This window comes from Mus musculus, chromosome X, assembly GCF_000001635.26.
Source record: "Mus musculus strain C57BL/6J chromosome X, GRCm38.p6 C57BL/6J".
NCBI lineage: Eukaryota > Metazoa > Chordata > Mammalia > Rodentia > Muridae > Mus > Mus musculus.
In genome coordinates this window covers 31,104,766-31,120,779 of record NC_000086.7, presented here as the reverse complement: position 1 = coordinate 31,120,779, position 16,014 = coordinate 31,104,766, and the positions used below count along the sequence as shown (strand labels likewise).

Genomic DNA, 16,014 nt, shown 5'->3' with positions numbered 1-16,014 from the left:
GTACCTGGCATGCATGGGAGGCCCAGTAATGGTGGGTAACTGGAATATCCATATGAGCCATGGTGTACATGTGAGTACTAGTAGACATAGGTGAAGCCTAGTCAACTTAGGAGGCATCATGAGCACATGAGGCCTAGTAACCAAGAGAAATAAGGTAAAGACCTTGAAAGGACAACTCTCAGCTTCATCTAGAAAATAAAATGAAAACTCAGGATAGCTAAAATGATCCTGAATTAAAAAGGAACTGCTGGGGACTCCATTCCCAGTTCAAATTAGACTACAAAGCTATAGTAGTAAAATCATCATGGCATTGGCACAGAACCAGCCACATTGAACAAGGGAACTATTTATGGGACTTTCAAAGTTGGATACAGTGAATTTTGTACCATGCCATGGTTGTGAACCTATGAAGACCAAAGGTTGTTAGGTTATGGCTTAAAAGTGGTGTGTTCCTGTATCATGTTGACAAGAGGAAGAATTGTGACAGCATCTACAATCATGTGAGAGTCCAGGCTCTGGGAATGCCTGTTGGAGGTTATCTTGATTGCATAAAGTGACTTGGGAAGACCTACCTATCCGGGGTGGCACTATTCCTTGACTCTAATCTTGAACTCTACACAACGGAGAAAGTTATTGATGTACTTGCATTAAGGTGATCTCTTTCTACTGTAGGTGTGATGTGACCAGTTTCTTCAACCTCCTGCCACAGAAGCCTAGAGACTCAAAGTCTGAGATAATTGAAACTGTTGCCCCTAAGGTGATTTCATAAGGTCTTTTTAAAAACATAAAATCACTGCAACAGTAAAAGAAATTAAGGCAGAGAAATTGATCAGTATACTATGATACAGCTCATACCTTGATAGCAAATGATAGGTATCATGAAGGCCTATTTTCCATTTCCTATCTTGTTTACCCCTTTCAAAAATTGGATTCTTGGTATTTACCCTTACATCAATACATAAATATATTATATAAGTATATATAGTTCTATGTAAATATATTGCATATATAATTCACTTGCTTATCCAGGATAGGGCATGAAATTTAAGTATAAGATAAATGTCTGTATGTGTGCATATATAGTTAGTTAGACATAGTCAGCAGTAAATGTTTTCCGAACCCAAACGACATTATTTAGTTATTTGAAAGCCCACACAGAGAGTAATCTCAAATATTCCCTTTTAACCAATGATTTACGTCTTATAATAATGACATAATGAATGCATTGGTTCACAACAGTTTCAACAATGGCATGATTTTATTTTGTCTCAATTTTAGCTAGGGCCAAATCTACTTAACAAGTTGATTGAGATGTTTTACCTTGCAAATATAGTCTCTTCTTTCCATTCCAAGCTTGGATCTCGATGGTAAATTTAAATCAGAAGATTAGGTTTATTTGATTTGACAAATACTTTGTTGGATGTAAAGGTTTTCTTCAGAAATACATGGAAATAAGGTGATGGAGGTAAGCAATCACTTCTGGTGGTACTAGACTCCAAAGAATATTGAATTTGTTTTGGGTCTTCCTCACTGTAGTCATTACACAGCCTTCATATTAAATGAGCCATTCAATACTTGTAAAATGCTTACAGTCTAATAATTGATAAGATTACTTGTTTTCTGCATTTCCTAGGTTTACAAAAAGGAAATTGCAGAATATACACATAGGGAAGGTTAGCGCATCACTATCCAATTTCATTACAATTTGCTCCTCGTTATATTCAAAGGTGAGGATTTTATAACCTGTTGTCTTTCTGAAAGTTACTCTTTTGTTGGAATCAAAACACACCAAAGTTATTCTGAATATGACATTTCGGATATGGTTGTGGCAAGCAGAACCATCACACCTCTGACACCGTTGCCTTAAAATTACACACTGCCTGGTAAAGGTCACACGTAAAGGAAAGCCAAGTCGTCCAACTGACCACTTCCAAGTATATCTTCCATCTTTGGGGATCATTGTACCACACCTCATGGTGCATTCTTCAAGTTCTTGTTCATTGATAACTTGTGGTCCAATTACCCCATATTCTTGTGTTCGCAGCAAAGTCAACCACTGTTGTTTGTAAATGGGTGACAACCATGCCATAGGTATTAGTCGATCTTGTTCAAGAATAGTTGTGGAAGTCAAGTCCCAGATGATGTGCTGAAATCTCAGCTTTTTAAACACGGGTTGAAATATTAGTCCTTCTTCACTTTCAAGAAAACTGATGTTATCAACATATGCCATGTGGGTGGAAAGCCAGTTGTTTGCGTGTTGTAAAAGCTGTTTCATGGTTCCGTTCCAGCATGGATTAAGATAAAGGAACATCCATATTTTTAGTGTGGTATATACATCAATCTCCTTTTGCATGACTAGTAAGTCAGAAGACAGTGCTAGAAGATACATCAACTTCAAATCTACTTTCTTGTAAAGTGCCACACTTGGATGTACCATCAAATTGCAAAGAAGCCATTCAAAGCATCTCGTCTTTACAGCTTTTAATCTATAGGTTTCTGCTGCCAAATAATAGGAGCACACAGTGTTCCTGTTGATAGTTTCTTTCATGATTCCTTCACACTGCTGAATTACTCGATCCACCCGAAGCAGGCATGCTGCTGCCAAAACTTGAGGAACTTCCAGAGGTGTTATTGACAAATCCGCATCCGTGTACAAAGCACCAAACACAAAATGCAGAGATCGGGTATCAATATCCTCATTCTTAATGATCAGATTTATAACACCTTGGTGTGATTCTCTCCAAGTACCTTTGAGAATGTTAGCAAAGTAGCCTGACTGACATAAAAATACTTTGTGTAAGCACCATGTTCTTCCCAGAGCACGGATTTTAATGTCGCTATCATGCCCGTCCAAAAATAAGTTTTGATAAGCATCATTAGATGAGATCTTAACCCTTTTCCAGTAGATGTAGTTGAGAACTTGATGTGGATACATTCCCTGGTTTTGAGGTCCATGAACATTAGAACTTGTTGCCAACTCCTCCAAACTGTTTCTTTTTCGCTTGCGACTGCCAGGAATGTAGCTGGCTCCGGCTATGGCTTCTGGCTGTGGCTCTAACAGACTGGAATCCCTGCATCTCAAGACCCTGCTGACTAAAAGCCCCATTGATGAAAATTCCTAGAACAAGCTCTCGCAGAGGCTTCTTGGTTGAGGCATTGCTGTAGTCTGCCAGTCCTGCCTAGACTTCTCTGTGTTTCTCTACTACAGATTCTGACGTCACAGAGAAGGCAGGGCATTCTTCATTGTCCACATGTGTGTTGCCTGAGCAAAGGCCCCGCCTCCTGATAGCAACCCCTCCCTCTCCCTCCTCCTTCCCCTTCCTCCCTTGCACATTTGCCCCACCATCCTCCCATCTCCCTTCCTCCCTCCCTTCCATTATTCCTAAATTCCTTCTTCCTTTCCTTTTCCCATTCTGCTCCTCCTTTCCCCTCACCTCTCCCTTCTCCCACTATTTCTAAATGGGCCACACTATTTTGCTGAAGATGACCTCCATCAAACTGGAGAACCTCGTTCACCTAGTTTTTCAACCTTGCCAGCTGAATTTTCTTTTCCTTAAAGAGAACAACCAGGCCAAATTCATCCTGATGTGTGTTTAAGATTGTACATATTCCAACCCTTGACCCATGACTATGAGCACTCAAATGTCTGTAGTATTTGAGATAATCACTTACTAACTGCTTTTGCCAATATAAACAGTAAACATTGTTATTGCTAATTTTATTGTTAGCCTCTTTTGATTAGGATTAATGAGAAGTATTTCATGCAAGTAGTTGTATGCCTATATCAACAATTTCTGTGTATGCTTTGCCTATATATATATATATATATATATATATATATATATATATATATTTCTAAAAGTTCCTTATAAATCTAGTTATTTGTTTAACTTGCATATGTATGCGTGTTTTATGGTTTTGTTTTACTGATTTGCATTTACATATTAACTTTATATGGACTCCTTACTGTTAATAAATTGCAATCTGTAAGAAGCCAAGTCAAATGTTTAAATATTTCTTTTTATTCCTCTGTGCTGGCAATCCATTCCCAGAGCCTGGCCAGCAAAGTCTATGGAGGCAGAGCAAGGTGAACCAATGCAAGACACTCCTCCAAGTGTCTGTGAGGTCATAGTTATATTCTTTCTTAACACCACCTCTCCTCTCACAAGTCTGTCTTAACAAAACATCTTCTAACCTGTATCTCCCTCTGTAAAACATCCTCTCAATTGTGTCTACTTCAGCAAATCATCCTGTCACCCATGTGTTGGCCTCAGCCAAACCTTCTTTCATGTGCATCTTCAGTATCAAAGCATCCTTTCACCAGTGTTTGCCTTAGCAAAACATCATTTAACCTTTCTCTCCCAGAGAATCACCATATAATGTACCCGACTTTCCAAAGAAATCAGAAATCTTAAGTTCATAATAGTTTCAAGGGTAATAAAAAGTCACATTCCTTAATTTGTTTGCTTTTAGTCATGCCTAGATGATATCACAAGAATAATCTGTGAGAAGAGTGAAGGTTTCACCACAATAAATGTTACTAGGAAGTATGATCCTGACAGTGTCAGTATCAGTATTGGCTTGCAGTTGCAACATGAGCGTTTTACCCCACTCAAGGGCCACCTCCTTTTGATAGATTATTATATTGATTCTTTTTTTCTCTAATAGATTCCCAGAAATGCTTAAGTTTTGAAAGTGTTTGTCCTCTCATAAGCCCATTACTTGTACAATCACTAATATGAATATTCAACCTATGAGGAAAATTTAAGTAGAGATAGGGTAGAAAAGCTGGTGGGATGAGGGGATAAACAAAGCTAAGGATATATTTGAAAATCCACATGGAAACTTACTGTTTATAATAAAATTGATAAAGTCTCAAAAGACACATATTTAGCTGGTAGATGGCCTGTATGTCTACATAATACTGCTGCTGAAAATCAAGCGGAAAAAAAAATCCCAATGCCAGGTATGTTCAGGAAGTTCCCAGAAATCTTGAAAATAATACAGGTTCTTCACACTCTTTCTGTTTGCCTACCATGAATATATGATAAGACCCTGCTACAAAAGATAAACCACATTGTGGTTCTAAAATATAGAGAAATTGAGCTGGCATGTAACTGAAAACTTCCTTCCATCTAGTTAGCTTTCATAGTTCTGGATTGTGCTATTCAGGATGCTGGCAGAGTAATGGCATCAACAGAGTTACCCAGATATGAACCTTATGATGTACAATACCAATCTGCCAAGAAAGATGTGTCCAGCTACACAATAGTGACATCACTGTTATAGGGATAGCCAGTGTATCTGTGATTAGATTTGAGGCCAGTTCCACAGGAGGATAGAAAATGCCTTTGGCCCTAGGGGAGAATTTATTACTGTTGTTTATGTAAATTCTCAAGGTGTCAAGCTCCCTTCTAAGTATCTATGTTTATATCTAGGGGAAATTCTACTTCAAGATTCATTCAGAGAAGCCCTTTTCGCAATAAACTACAGTGAGGAATAATATGCATAACTGCTCAAAGCACGATAATAAGAAATGGCTGAATGGTATTACTATCTTGTTTAGGCATGAACCCTCATGGATCCTCAGAGGAAAAAAAAGGAGCAGAAAATATATAAAAACTGGACCATAAAGAGGAGGGCTATGGAATCTGTTTTCTTCACTACAGGACCACCAGTGCAGTCACGACTTCCCAACACCTGTGAGTATATGTAAAGTCTACCCATGACTAAAACCTCCTCACAGTAAATAATGGGCCAGGGAAGGACTCTTTCAACTTTTCCCTCCTTTGGTGAAATATTGGTGGGTTCTGAGGGAGAGAGAATCGTTATCTTCCATACATCCAGTGATCCAGATCCAGTGTCCTGCATCTGGCCTCCAAGAAAGAGTTTTGAGCTCATGGTCATACTGATAATCCTAGTTAAACTCTAGGATTCTCAAACACAAACAAACAAAACCAATGTCTGAAACAGAACTAGGGGGATTAAAAGGTTTGTAGAAGTGGGCAGGAGTCTAGATAGGTTAGGGAGATTATAGAAATCTGAATATTATTTATACATGTACAGAATGTCAATGTCACACTTCATGATGGAATTAAATGTTGTTTCGTGGTTGCCACAGGATTCCATTACCCAAGAAGGAAGGCTAAACAAAAGCCTAAGGGCAGCAGAACTGCTTATTGACAATAGTGATGACCTGGATGCTTATAGCTCTTGTCTGCTGAGGAAGAGAACACATCAGTGGCCATCTCTTGCTGGAAGTCTAAGGCAACATAGCACAGCTTCTCTCTGATATTAGGCATGATTTCCCTCCCAGCTTTTTGGTGAACTATAGCCACATGTGGTCATGAACTTCATGTAGTAGTCTGTCAGGTACAGGCCAGCTAGGTCCAGACACGGGATGGCACAAGGAGAGCAGAGATATGCACATTATCTCATAGATGTGCACATTCTGTGTGACCCCATCTCTGGGCTCCATCAAAATCGCAGTGGTATGACCAGAGGCCTAGAGGAACAGCACAGACTGGATGGCTACTTACATGGTTGTGGTTTTATAAGTCTCAAAAATGATGTGGGTCATCTTTTCACAGTTGGCCTTAGGGCTCTAGGGGGAATGGTGAGCAGCACAGTGTTCCTTTGGAGGACCACATGCAGTTTGTTGTAAAATGTTTGGTGCCAGATCTTCTCCATATTGAACCAGTTCGTGGCAATGTCATGACCAATGGGGGTACTTCAGGATCAGGATGCCTCTCTTGCAATGGGCCTCAGTACCCACAAAGGTGTCCTTCTGTCTCTTACCCACCGTGATGCCCTGGTGCCTAGGGCAACCCCATAATGGAGGGGTAGATGGCCCTGGAGCATCATAACCAGCAAACCAGGCATTTGCCAGACCAGAACCATTGTTGACAAGGAAGGCAGTTAAATCATCATCCAGGGAGAACTGGTGGTCAGTGTGAACCTTCAAAAGAGGAGCTGCTAGAAACCTGTGCTAGTGGGAGGAAACAGACTAGACAGTCTTTATCCATGTTCTCTTTAGGGGAATCTAGGTTGTTTCTGGTTTCTGGCTCTTGTGAACAGAGCAGCAGTGAGCACAGTTGAGGAAATATCTCTTGGGTAGGATGAAGTATCCTTTGGCTATGTGCCCAAGAGTGGCAAACCTCAATTTTGGGTAGATCTTTTCCCATTTTCCAGCGAAACTATCACACAGACTTTCATAGTACCTGTGTAAGTTTCACTCCCACCATTGATGAATGTGCCCCTTACTGTATCCCCAGGATGAGCTGTCCCTTGTGTTGTTGATCTTAGCCATTCTGACAGGTGTAAAATGAAATCTCAAAGTAGTTCTCATTTTCATTTCCCAGATGGCTAAGGATGTTGAACATTTCTTTAAGTGTTTCTCAACTATTTGAGTTTCCTCATTGGAGAATTCTATTTAGATCAACATCAAATTTTTAAGATGGATGATTTGTTTTTCTTGACATCTTCAGTTCTTTATATAGTTTGCATATTAGTCCTCTATCAGATGTGGAGTTGGTGAAAATATTTTCCAATTCTGTAAGCTGCCTTCTTGATGGAGCGATAGTGTCCTTTGCTTTACACAAGCCCTTTTGTTTCATGAGGTACCATTTATTAGTTTTTTTTTTTTTAAGTCTCACTTCCTGGCCTAAAGGTGTTCTGCTTAGAAAGTCTTCCATGCCAATGAGTTCAATGCTATTCACCACTTTCTCTTCTATCACACCAGTGTCTCTGGTTTTATGTTTAGGTCTTTGATTTTCTTGTGGGTTTCTTTTTTGGGGGGCAGGATGCTAAGTGGATCTATTTGCATTCCTGTGACCAGCACCATTTGCCAAAGTTGTCCTTTTTGCAGTGTGTATTTCTGACTTCTTTATCAAAAAGAAGGTGCCCATAATTGTAACGATTTCTCTATGTCTACAATTATGTTTCATGTTCAATAAATCTGTCTGGTTTTGTGTCAATATAATTTTGCTTTTATTATTCTAGATTCAAAAACAGAATCCATATGTCTTCAGCATGCAAGAAATACTTCCTCTGTATTATAACTTGAAAGCAGGGATAGGGATACTTCCAGCAGTTCTTTTGTTGTTTGGGATTGTTTTAGCTCTATTGAAATTTTGGTGCTTCCATTTGATGATGCGATTTGTCCTTCCATCATCTGTGAAAATTTTGTGTTGGAATTTTGATGGGAATTACACTGAATCTGTAGATTGCTTTGGCGGGATAGTAATTTTTAGTTTGCTATTTTTATTAATCCATGAATATAGCAGATCTTATCATATTCTGATATCTTCTTCAATTTCACTCTCACTGTCTTGAAAATGTTATCAACACATGTGTTATATATAAAGAATAATTGTCTAATTCTTTTGATATTTCCAATTTGTTGGAGTCCAGGTTTTTCAAATATATTCTTATGGTTATCTGGATTTTCTCAGTGTCTGTTCGATTTATTTCATTTGGATGTACTCTCTGACTGTTAGTTATTTTGGATAAAGATTTGTTGATATTACTGATTTTCTAAATAAACTCTTAGTTTCATTGATTCTTTCTGTTGTGCTCTTTCTTAAACATAATTGATTTCAAACCTGATTTGATTATGTCTACCTTCTAATCTTTTGTTTGCTTTTTAACAAAATTTTTATTTGATATTTTTTCATTTATATTTCAAATGCTATCCAGAAAGTCCCCTATACCCTTCCTCTGTCCTGCTCTCCAACGCACCCACTCCAACTTCCTGGCCCTAGCATTCCCCTGTACTGGGGCATATAATCTTTGCAAGACCAATGACCTCTCCTCCCAATGATGGCCTACTAGGCCATCTTCTGCTACATATGCAGTTAGAGACACAAGCTCAGGGGGTACTGGTTATTTCATATTGTGGTTCCTCCAATAGGGTTACAGACCCCTTCAGCTCCTTGGGTACTTTCTCTATCTCCTCCACTAAGGGCCCTGTGTTCCATCTAGTAGATGACTCTAAGCATCCACTTCTATATTTGCCAGGTACTGACATAACCTCACCTATATCAGGGTCATGTCAGCAAAATCTTGCTGGCATACGCAAATAGTGTCTGTGTTTGGTAGCTGATTATGGTATAGATCCTCAGGTGGGGCAGACTCTGATGGTCCTTCCTTCCATGTCAGCTCCAAACTTTATCTCTCTAACACTTTCCATGGGTATTTTGTTCCCCATTCTAAAGAGTGGCAAAGTATCCATACTTTGGTCTTCCTTCATCTTGAGTTTCATGTGTTTTGCAAATTATATATTGGGTATTCTAAGTTTCTGGGCTAATAAGAACTTATCAGTGAGTGCATATCATGTGAGTTCTTTTGTGATTGGGTTCTCTCACTCACGGTGTTATCCTCCAGATCCATCCATTTGCCTAAGCATTTTATAAATTCATTGTTCTTAATAGCTGAGTACTACTCCAGTGTGTAAATGTATCACATTTTCTGTATCCATTCCTCTGTGGAGGGACATCTGGGTTCTTTCCAGCTTCTGGCTATTACAAATAACGTTTCTATGAATATAGTGGAGCATGTGTTCTTATTGCCACTTGGAACATCTTCTGGGTATGTTCCCAGGAGAGGTATTGCTGGATCTTCTGATAGAACTATGCCCAATTGTCTGCGGAACTGCCACACTGATTTCCAGAGTGGTTGTACAAGTTTGCAGAAATGGAGGAGTGTTCCTCTTTCTCCACATGCTTGCCAGCATCTGCTATCAACTGAATTTTTGATCTTAGCCATTCTGATTTGTGTGAGGTTAAATCTCAGGGTTGTTTTGATTTGCATTTCCCTGATGATTAAGGATGTTGTACTTTTTTCAGGTGATTCTCAGTGATTTGGTATTCTTCCGATGAGAATTCGTTGTTTAGGTATGTGCCACATTTTTTACTGGGGTTATTTGATTCCTCTGGAGTTCCACTGCTTGAGTTCCTTGTATATATTGGATATGAGACCCTATCCCAGATTTAGGATTGGTAAAGATGCTTTCCCAATCTGTTAGAGGCCTTTTTGTCTTCTTGGTAGTATATTTTTTTCTTATAGAAGCTTTGAAATTTTATGAGGTCCCATTTGGGGATTCTCGATTTTTTTCTTTTCTTCTTTTTTTTTTGGATATCTTCTTCATTTACATTTCAAATGCTATCCCAAATGTTCCCTATACCCACCCCCCGCCCTGCTCTCCTACACACTCACTCCCACTTCTTGGCCCTGGCTTTCCCCTGTACTAGAGCATATAAAGTTTGCTAAACCAAGTGTCCTCTCTTCCCAATTATGGCCAACTAGGCCATATTCTGCTACATATACAGCTAGAGACAGGAGTTCTGGGGGTACTGATTAGTTCATATTGTTGTTCTACCTATAGGCTTGCAGACCCCTTCAGCTCTTGGGTATGTTCTCTAGTTCCTATATTGGGGGCCCTGTGTTCCATCCTATAGATGACTGTGAGCATCCACTTCTGTATTTGCCAGGCACTGGCAAAGCCTCACAGGACACAGCTATATCAGAGTCCTTTCAGCAAAATCTTGCTGGCATATGCAATAGTGTCTTCATTTTGTGGCTGATTATGGGATGGACCCCCAGGTGGGGCAGTCTCTGGATGGTCAATCCTTTCATCTTAGCTCTAAACGTTGTCTCTGCAATTCCTTCAATGGATACTTTACTCTCTATTCTAGGGAGGAATGAAATATCCATGAATTGTTCTTCCTTCTTGATTTTCTTCTGTTTTGGAAGTTGTATCTTGGTTATTCTAGGTTTCTGGGATAATATCCACTTACCAGTGAGTGCATGTAAAGTAACTTCTTTTGTGATTGGGTTGCCTCACTGAGGATGATATCCTCCAGATACATCCAGTTGCCCAAGAATTTCATAAATTCATTGTTTTTAATAGCTGAGAGGTACTCCATTGTGTAAATGTACCACATTTTCTGTATCTATTCCTATGTTGAGGTACATCTGGGTTCTTTCCAGGTTCTGGCTATTATAAATAGGGCTGCTTTGAACATAGTGGAGCATGTGTCCTTATTACTAGTTGGAACTTCTTCTGGGTATATGCCCAGGAGTGGTATTGCTGGATTTACCAGTAGTACTATGTCCAGTTTTCTGAGAAACTGCCAGACTGATTTTCAGAGTGGTTGTACAAGCTTGCAATCCCACCAGCAATGGAGGAGTGTCCCTCTTTCTCACATCCTCGCCAGCATGGTCTGGCACCTGAATTTTTTATCTTAGCCATTATGATTGGTGTGTGGTGGAATCTCAGGTTTGTTTTGATTTGCATTTCCCTGATGATTAAGGATGTTGAATATTTTTTCTTCAAGTGTTTCTTAGCCCTTTGGTATTACTTGGTTGAGAATTCTTTGTTAAGCTTTGTACCCCATTTTTTAATGAGCTTATTTGAATTTCTGGAGTTCAACTTCTTGATCTCTTTGTATATATTGGATATTAGTCCCCTATCAGATTTAAGATTGGTAAAAATCTTTTCCCAATCTGTTAGTTGCCTTTTTTTTGTCTTATTGACAGTATCTTTTGCCCTACAGAAGCTTTGCAATTTTATGAGTTCCCATTTGTCGATTCTTGATCTTAGAGCACAGGCCATTGCTCTTCTGTTTAGGAAAATTTCTCCTGTGCCCATGCCTTCTAGGGGTTTCTCCCACATTTTCCTCTATAAATTTCAGTGTCTCTGGCTTTATGTGGAGTTCCTTGATCCTCTTAGTCTTGAGCTTTGTACAAAGAGATAAGAATGGATCAATTTGCATTCTTCTACATGATAACTGCCAGTTAAGCCAACACCATCTCTTGAAAATGCTGTCTTTTTCCGTTGGATGGTTTTAGCTATGTTGCTAAAGATCAAGAGATCATATGTGTGTGGGTTCATTTCTGGGTCTTCAATTCTACTCCATTGATCTGCCAGTCTGTCGCTGTACCAGTACCATGTGGTTTTTACCACAATTACTCTGTAGTACAGCTTGATGTCAGGCAGGGTGATTACCCCAGAAGTTCTTTTATTTTTGAGGAGAGATTTTGCTATCCTAGGTTTTTTGTTATTCCAGATGAATTTGCAAATTGCCCTTTGTATCTCAGTGAAAAGTTGAGTTGGAATTTTGATGGGGATTGCATTGAATCTGTAGATTGCTTTTGCCAAGATAGCCATTTTTACTATAATAATCCTGCCAATCCATGAGCATAAGAGATCTTTCCATCTTCTGAGATCTTCAATTTCTTTCTTCAGAGGCTTGAAGTTCTTGTCATACAGATCTTTCACTTTCTTAGTTAGAGTCGCGCCAAGGTATTTTATATTATTTGTGACTATTGTGAAGGGTGTTGTTCCCTAATTTCTATATCAGCCAGTTTATCCTTTGTGTACAGAAAGGCTACTGATTCCCCTGAGTTAAATTTATATCCAGCTACTACACTGAAACTGTTTATTAGGTTTAGGCGTTCTCTGGTGGATTTTTTTTATGGTCACTTATATATACTATCATATCATCAGCAAATGTTGATATTTTGACTTCTTCCTTTCCAATTTGTATTCCCCTGATCAACATTTGCTGTCAGATTGCTCTGGCTAGCACTTCAAGTACTATAATGACTATGTAGGAAGAAAGTGGGCAGCTTTGTCTAGTCCCTGATTTTAGTGAGATTGCTTCAAGTTTCTCTCCATTTAGATTGATGTTGGTTACTGGTTTGCTGTATATTGCTTTTATTATGTTTAGGCATGGGCCTTGAATTCTTCATCATTCCAACACTTTTATTATGAATTGGGTGTTGGATTTTGTCAAACACTTTCTCAGCATCTAATGAGATGATCATGTGGTTTTTGTCTTTGAGTTTGTTTATATAGTGGATATCCCTGCATCCTTGGGATGAAGCCTACTTGATCTTGATGGATGAACGTTTTAACATGTTCTTGATTCAGTTTGTTAGGATTTTTTGATTAGATTTGCATCAATATTCATTCATAAGGGAAATTGTTCTGAAGTCTCTTTCTTTGTTTATGTGGTTTAGTTATAGAGTAATTGTGGCTTCATAGAATGAATCGGTCAGAGTACTTTCCGTCCCTATTTTATGAAATAGTTTGAGGGGAATTAGAATTAGGTCTTCTTTGAAGGTCTGATAGAACTATGCACTAAATCCATCTGGTCCTGGGCTTTTTAGGTTGGGAGATTATTAATGACTGATTCTATATCTTTAGGGGAAATGGGACTGTTTAGATCATTAATCAGATCATGATTTATCTTTGGTATCTTTTAACTGTCTAGGAAATCGTCCATTTCATCTAGGTTTTCCAGTTTTTTTTTTTTTTTTTTTTTTTTTTTTTTTTGAGTATAGGCTTTTGTAGTAGGATCTAATGATATTTTGGATTTCCTCAGGGTCTGTTTTTATGTCTCATTTTTTCATTTCTGTTTTTGTTCGTTATGATACTGTCCCTGTGCCTTCTAGTTAGCCTGGCTAAGGGTTTATCTATCTTGTTGATTTTCTCAAAGAACCAGCTCCTGGTTTGGTTGATTCTTTGTATAGTTCTTTTTTGTTTCCACTTGGTTGATTTCAGCCAAGAGTTTGATTATTTCCTGCCTTCTACTCCTCTTGGGTGAATTTGATTCCTTTTGTTCTAGAGCTTTCAGGTGTGCTGTCAAGCTGCTAATATATTTTTTCTCTAGTTTCTTTCTGGAGGCATTCAGAGCTATTAGTTTCCCTGTTAGGAATGCTTTCATTGTTTTCCATAGTTTTTGGTGTGTTGTGGCTACATTTTCATTAAACTCTAAAAAGCCTTTAATCTCTTTCTTTATTTCTTCTTTGACCAAGTTATCATTGAGTAGAGTGTTCTTCAGCTTCCATGGGAATGGTGACTTTCTATTAGTTATGTTGTTATTGAAGATCAGCCTTAGTCCTTGGTGATCAGATAGGATATATGGGATCATTTCATTATGTTTTTTTTTTTTTTTTTTTTATCTTGAGGCAGGTTTTGTGACCAATTATATGGACACTTTTGGAGATTGTACCATGAGGTGTTGAGAAGAAGGAATATCCTTTTGTTTTACGATAAAATGTTCTGTAGATATCTGCTAAATCCATTTGTTTCATAACTTCTGTTAGTTTCAATGTGTCTCTGTTTACAGGTTTTGTCTAATGATGAGAGTGGGGTGTTGAAGTCTCCCACTATTATTGTGTGAGGTGCAATGTGTGCTTTGAGCTTTACTAAAATTTCCTTAATGAATGTGGATGTCCTTGCATTTGGAGTATAGATATTCAGAATTGAGAATTCATCTTGGAAGATTTTACCTTTGATGAGTATGAAGTGCCTATCCTTGTCTTTTTTGATAAATTTGGGATGGAAGCCGATTTTATCCGATATTAGAATGACTACTCCAGCTTGTTTCTTCAGAACATTTGCTTGGAAAATTGTTTTCCAACCTTTTACTCTAAGGGAGTGTCTGTCTTTTTCCCTGAAGTGAGTTTCCTGTATCCAGAAAAATGTTGGGTCCTATTACATAGCCAGTCTGTTATTCTGTCTTTTTATTAGGAGAATTGAGTCTGTTGATATTGAGAGATATTAAGGAAAAGCAATTATGGCTTCTTGTTATTTTTGATGTTACATTTGGGGTTCTGTTCTTGCGGCTGTCTTCTTTTAGTTTTGTTGAAGGATTACTTTCTTGCTTTTTCTTTTTTTTTGGTTTTTTTTTTTTTGTATTTTTTTCCATTTTTTATTAGGTATTTAGCTCATTTACATTTCCTTTTTTCCATTTTTTATTAGGTATTTAGCCCATTTACATTTCCAATGCTATACCAAAAGTCCCCCATACCCACCCACCCCCAATCCCCTACCCACCCACTCCACCTTTTTGGCCCTGGCGTTCCCCTGTACTGGGGCATATAAAGTTTGCGTGTCCAGTGGGCCTCTCTTTCCAGTGATGGCCGACTAGGCCATCTTTTGATACATATGCAGCTAGATTCAAGAGCTCCGGGGTACTGGTTAGTTCATAATGTTGTTCTGCCTATAGGGTTGCAGATCCCTTTAGCTCCTTGGCTACTTTCTCTAGCTCCTCCATTGGGAGCCCTGTGATCCATCCATTAGCTGACTGTGAGCATCCACTTCTGTGTTTGCTAGGCCCCGGCATAGTCTCACAAGAGACAGCTACATCTGGGTCCTTTCGATAAAATCTTGCTGGTGTATGCAATGGTGTCAGCGTTTGGATGCTGATTATGGGGTGGATCCCTGGATATGGAAGTCTCTACATGGACCATCCTTTCATCTCAGCTCCAAACTTTGTCTCTGTAACTCCTTCCAAGGGTGTTTTGTTCCCACTTTTAAGGAGGGGCATAGTGTCCACACTTCAGTCTTCATTTTTCTTGAGTTTCATGTGTTTAGCAAATTGTATCTTATATCTTGGGTATCCTAGGTTTTGGGCTAATATCCACTTATCAGTGAGTACATATTGTGTGAGTTCCTTTGTGAATGTGTTACCTCACTCAGGATGATGCCCTCCAGGTCCATCCATTTGGCTAGGAATTTCATAAATTCATTCTTTTTAATAGCTGAGTAGTACTCCATTGTGTAGATGTACCACATTTTCCTTATCCATTCCTCTGTTGAGGGGCATCTGGGTTCTTTCCAGCTTCTGGCTATTATAAATAAGGCTGCTATGAACATAGTGGAGCATTTGTCCTTCTTACCAGTTGGGGCATCATCTGGATATATGCCCAGGAGAGGTATTGCTGGATCCTCCGGTAGTACTATGTCCAATTTTCTGAGGAACCGCCAGACTGATTTCCAGAGTGGTTGTACAAGCCTGCAATCCCACCAACAATGGAGGAGTGTTCCTCTTTCTCCACATCCACGCCAGCATCTGCTGTCACCTGAATTTTTGATCTTAGCCATTCTGACTGGTGTGAGTTGGATCTCAGGGTTGTTTTGATTTGCATTTCCCTGATGATTAAGGATGTTGAACATTTTTTCAGGTGCTTCTCTGCCATTTTTTATGCCTCAGGTGAGAATTC

General features: G+C 38.9%; 1 protein-coding gene across 1 annotated transcript; it reads right to left on the bottom strand.

The window, feature by feature from the left end:
• Positions 1-1,363: 1,363 nt before the first annotated feature.
• Btbd35f29 (BTB domain containing 35, family member 29) lies at positions 1,364-3,204 on the bottom strand. Its single transcript, XM_003688961.3, has one exon. It carries the CDS (start codon positions 3,104-3,106, stop codon positions 1,610-1,612), a length of 1,497 nt encoding a protein of 498 aa, XP_003689009.1. The 5' UTR covers positions 3,107-3,204; the 3' UTR covers positions 1,364-1,609.
• Between the last annotated feature and the right edge of the window lie 12,810 nt (positions 3,205-16,014).

What these genes read in the sequence shown, in the direction of transcription:
- Btbd35f29 (XM_003688961.3), bottom strand. Translation starts at nt 3,106, where the DNA reads ATGGGGCTTTTAGTCAGCAGGGTCTTGAGATGCAGGGATTCCAGTCTG.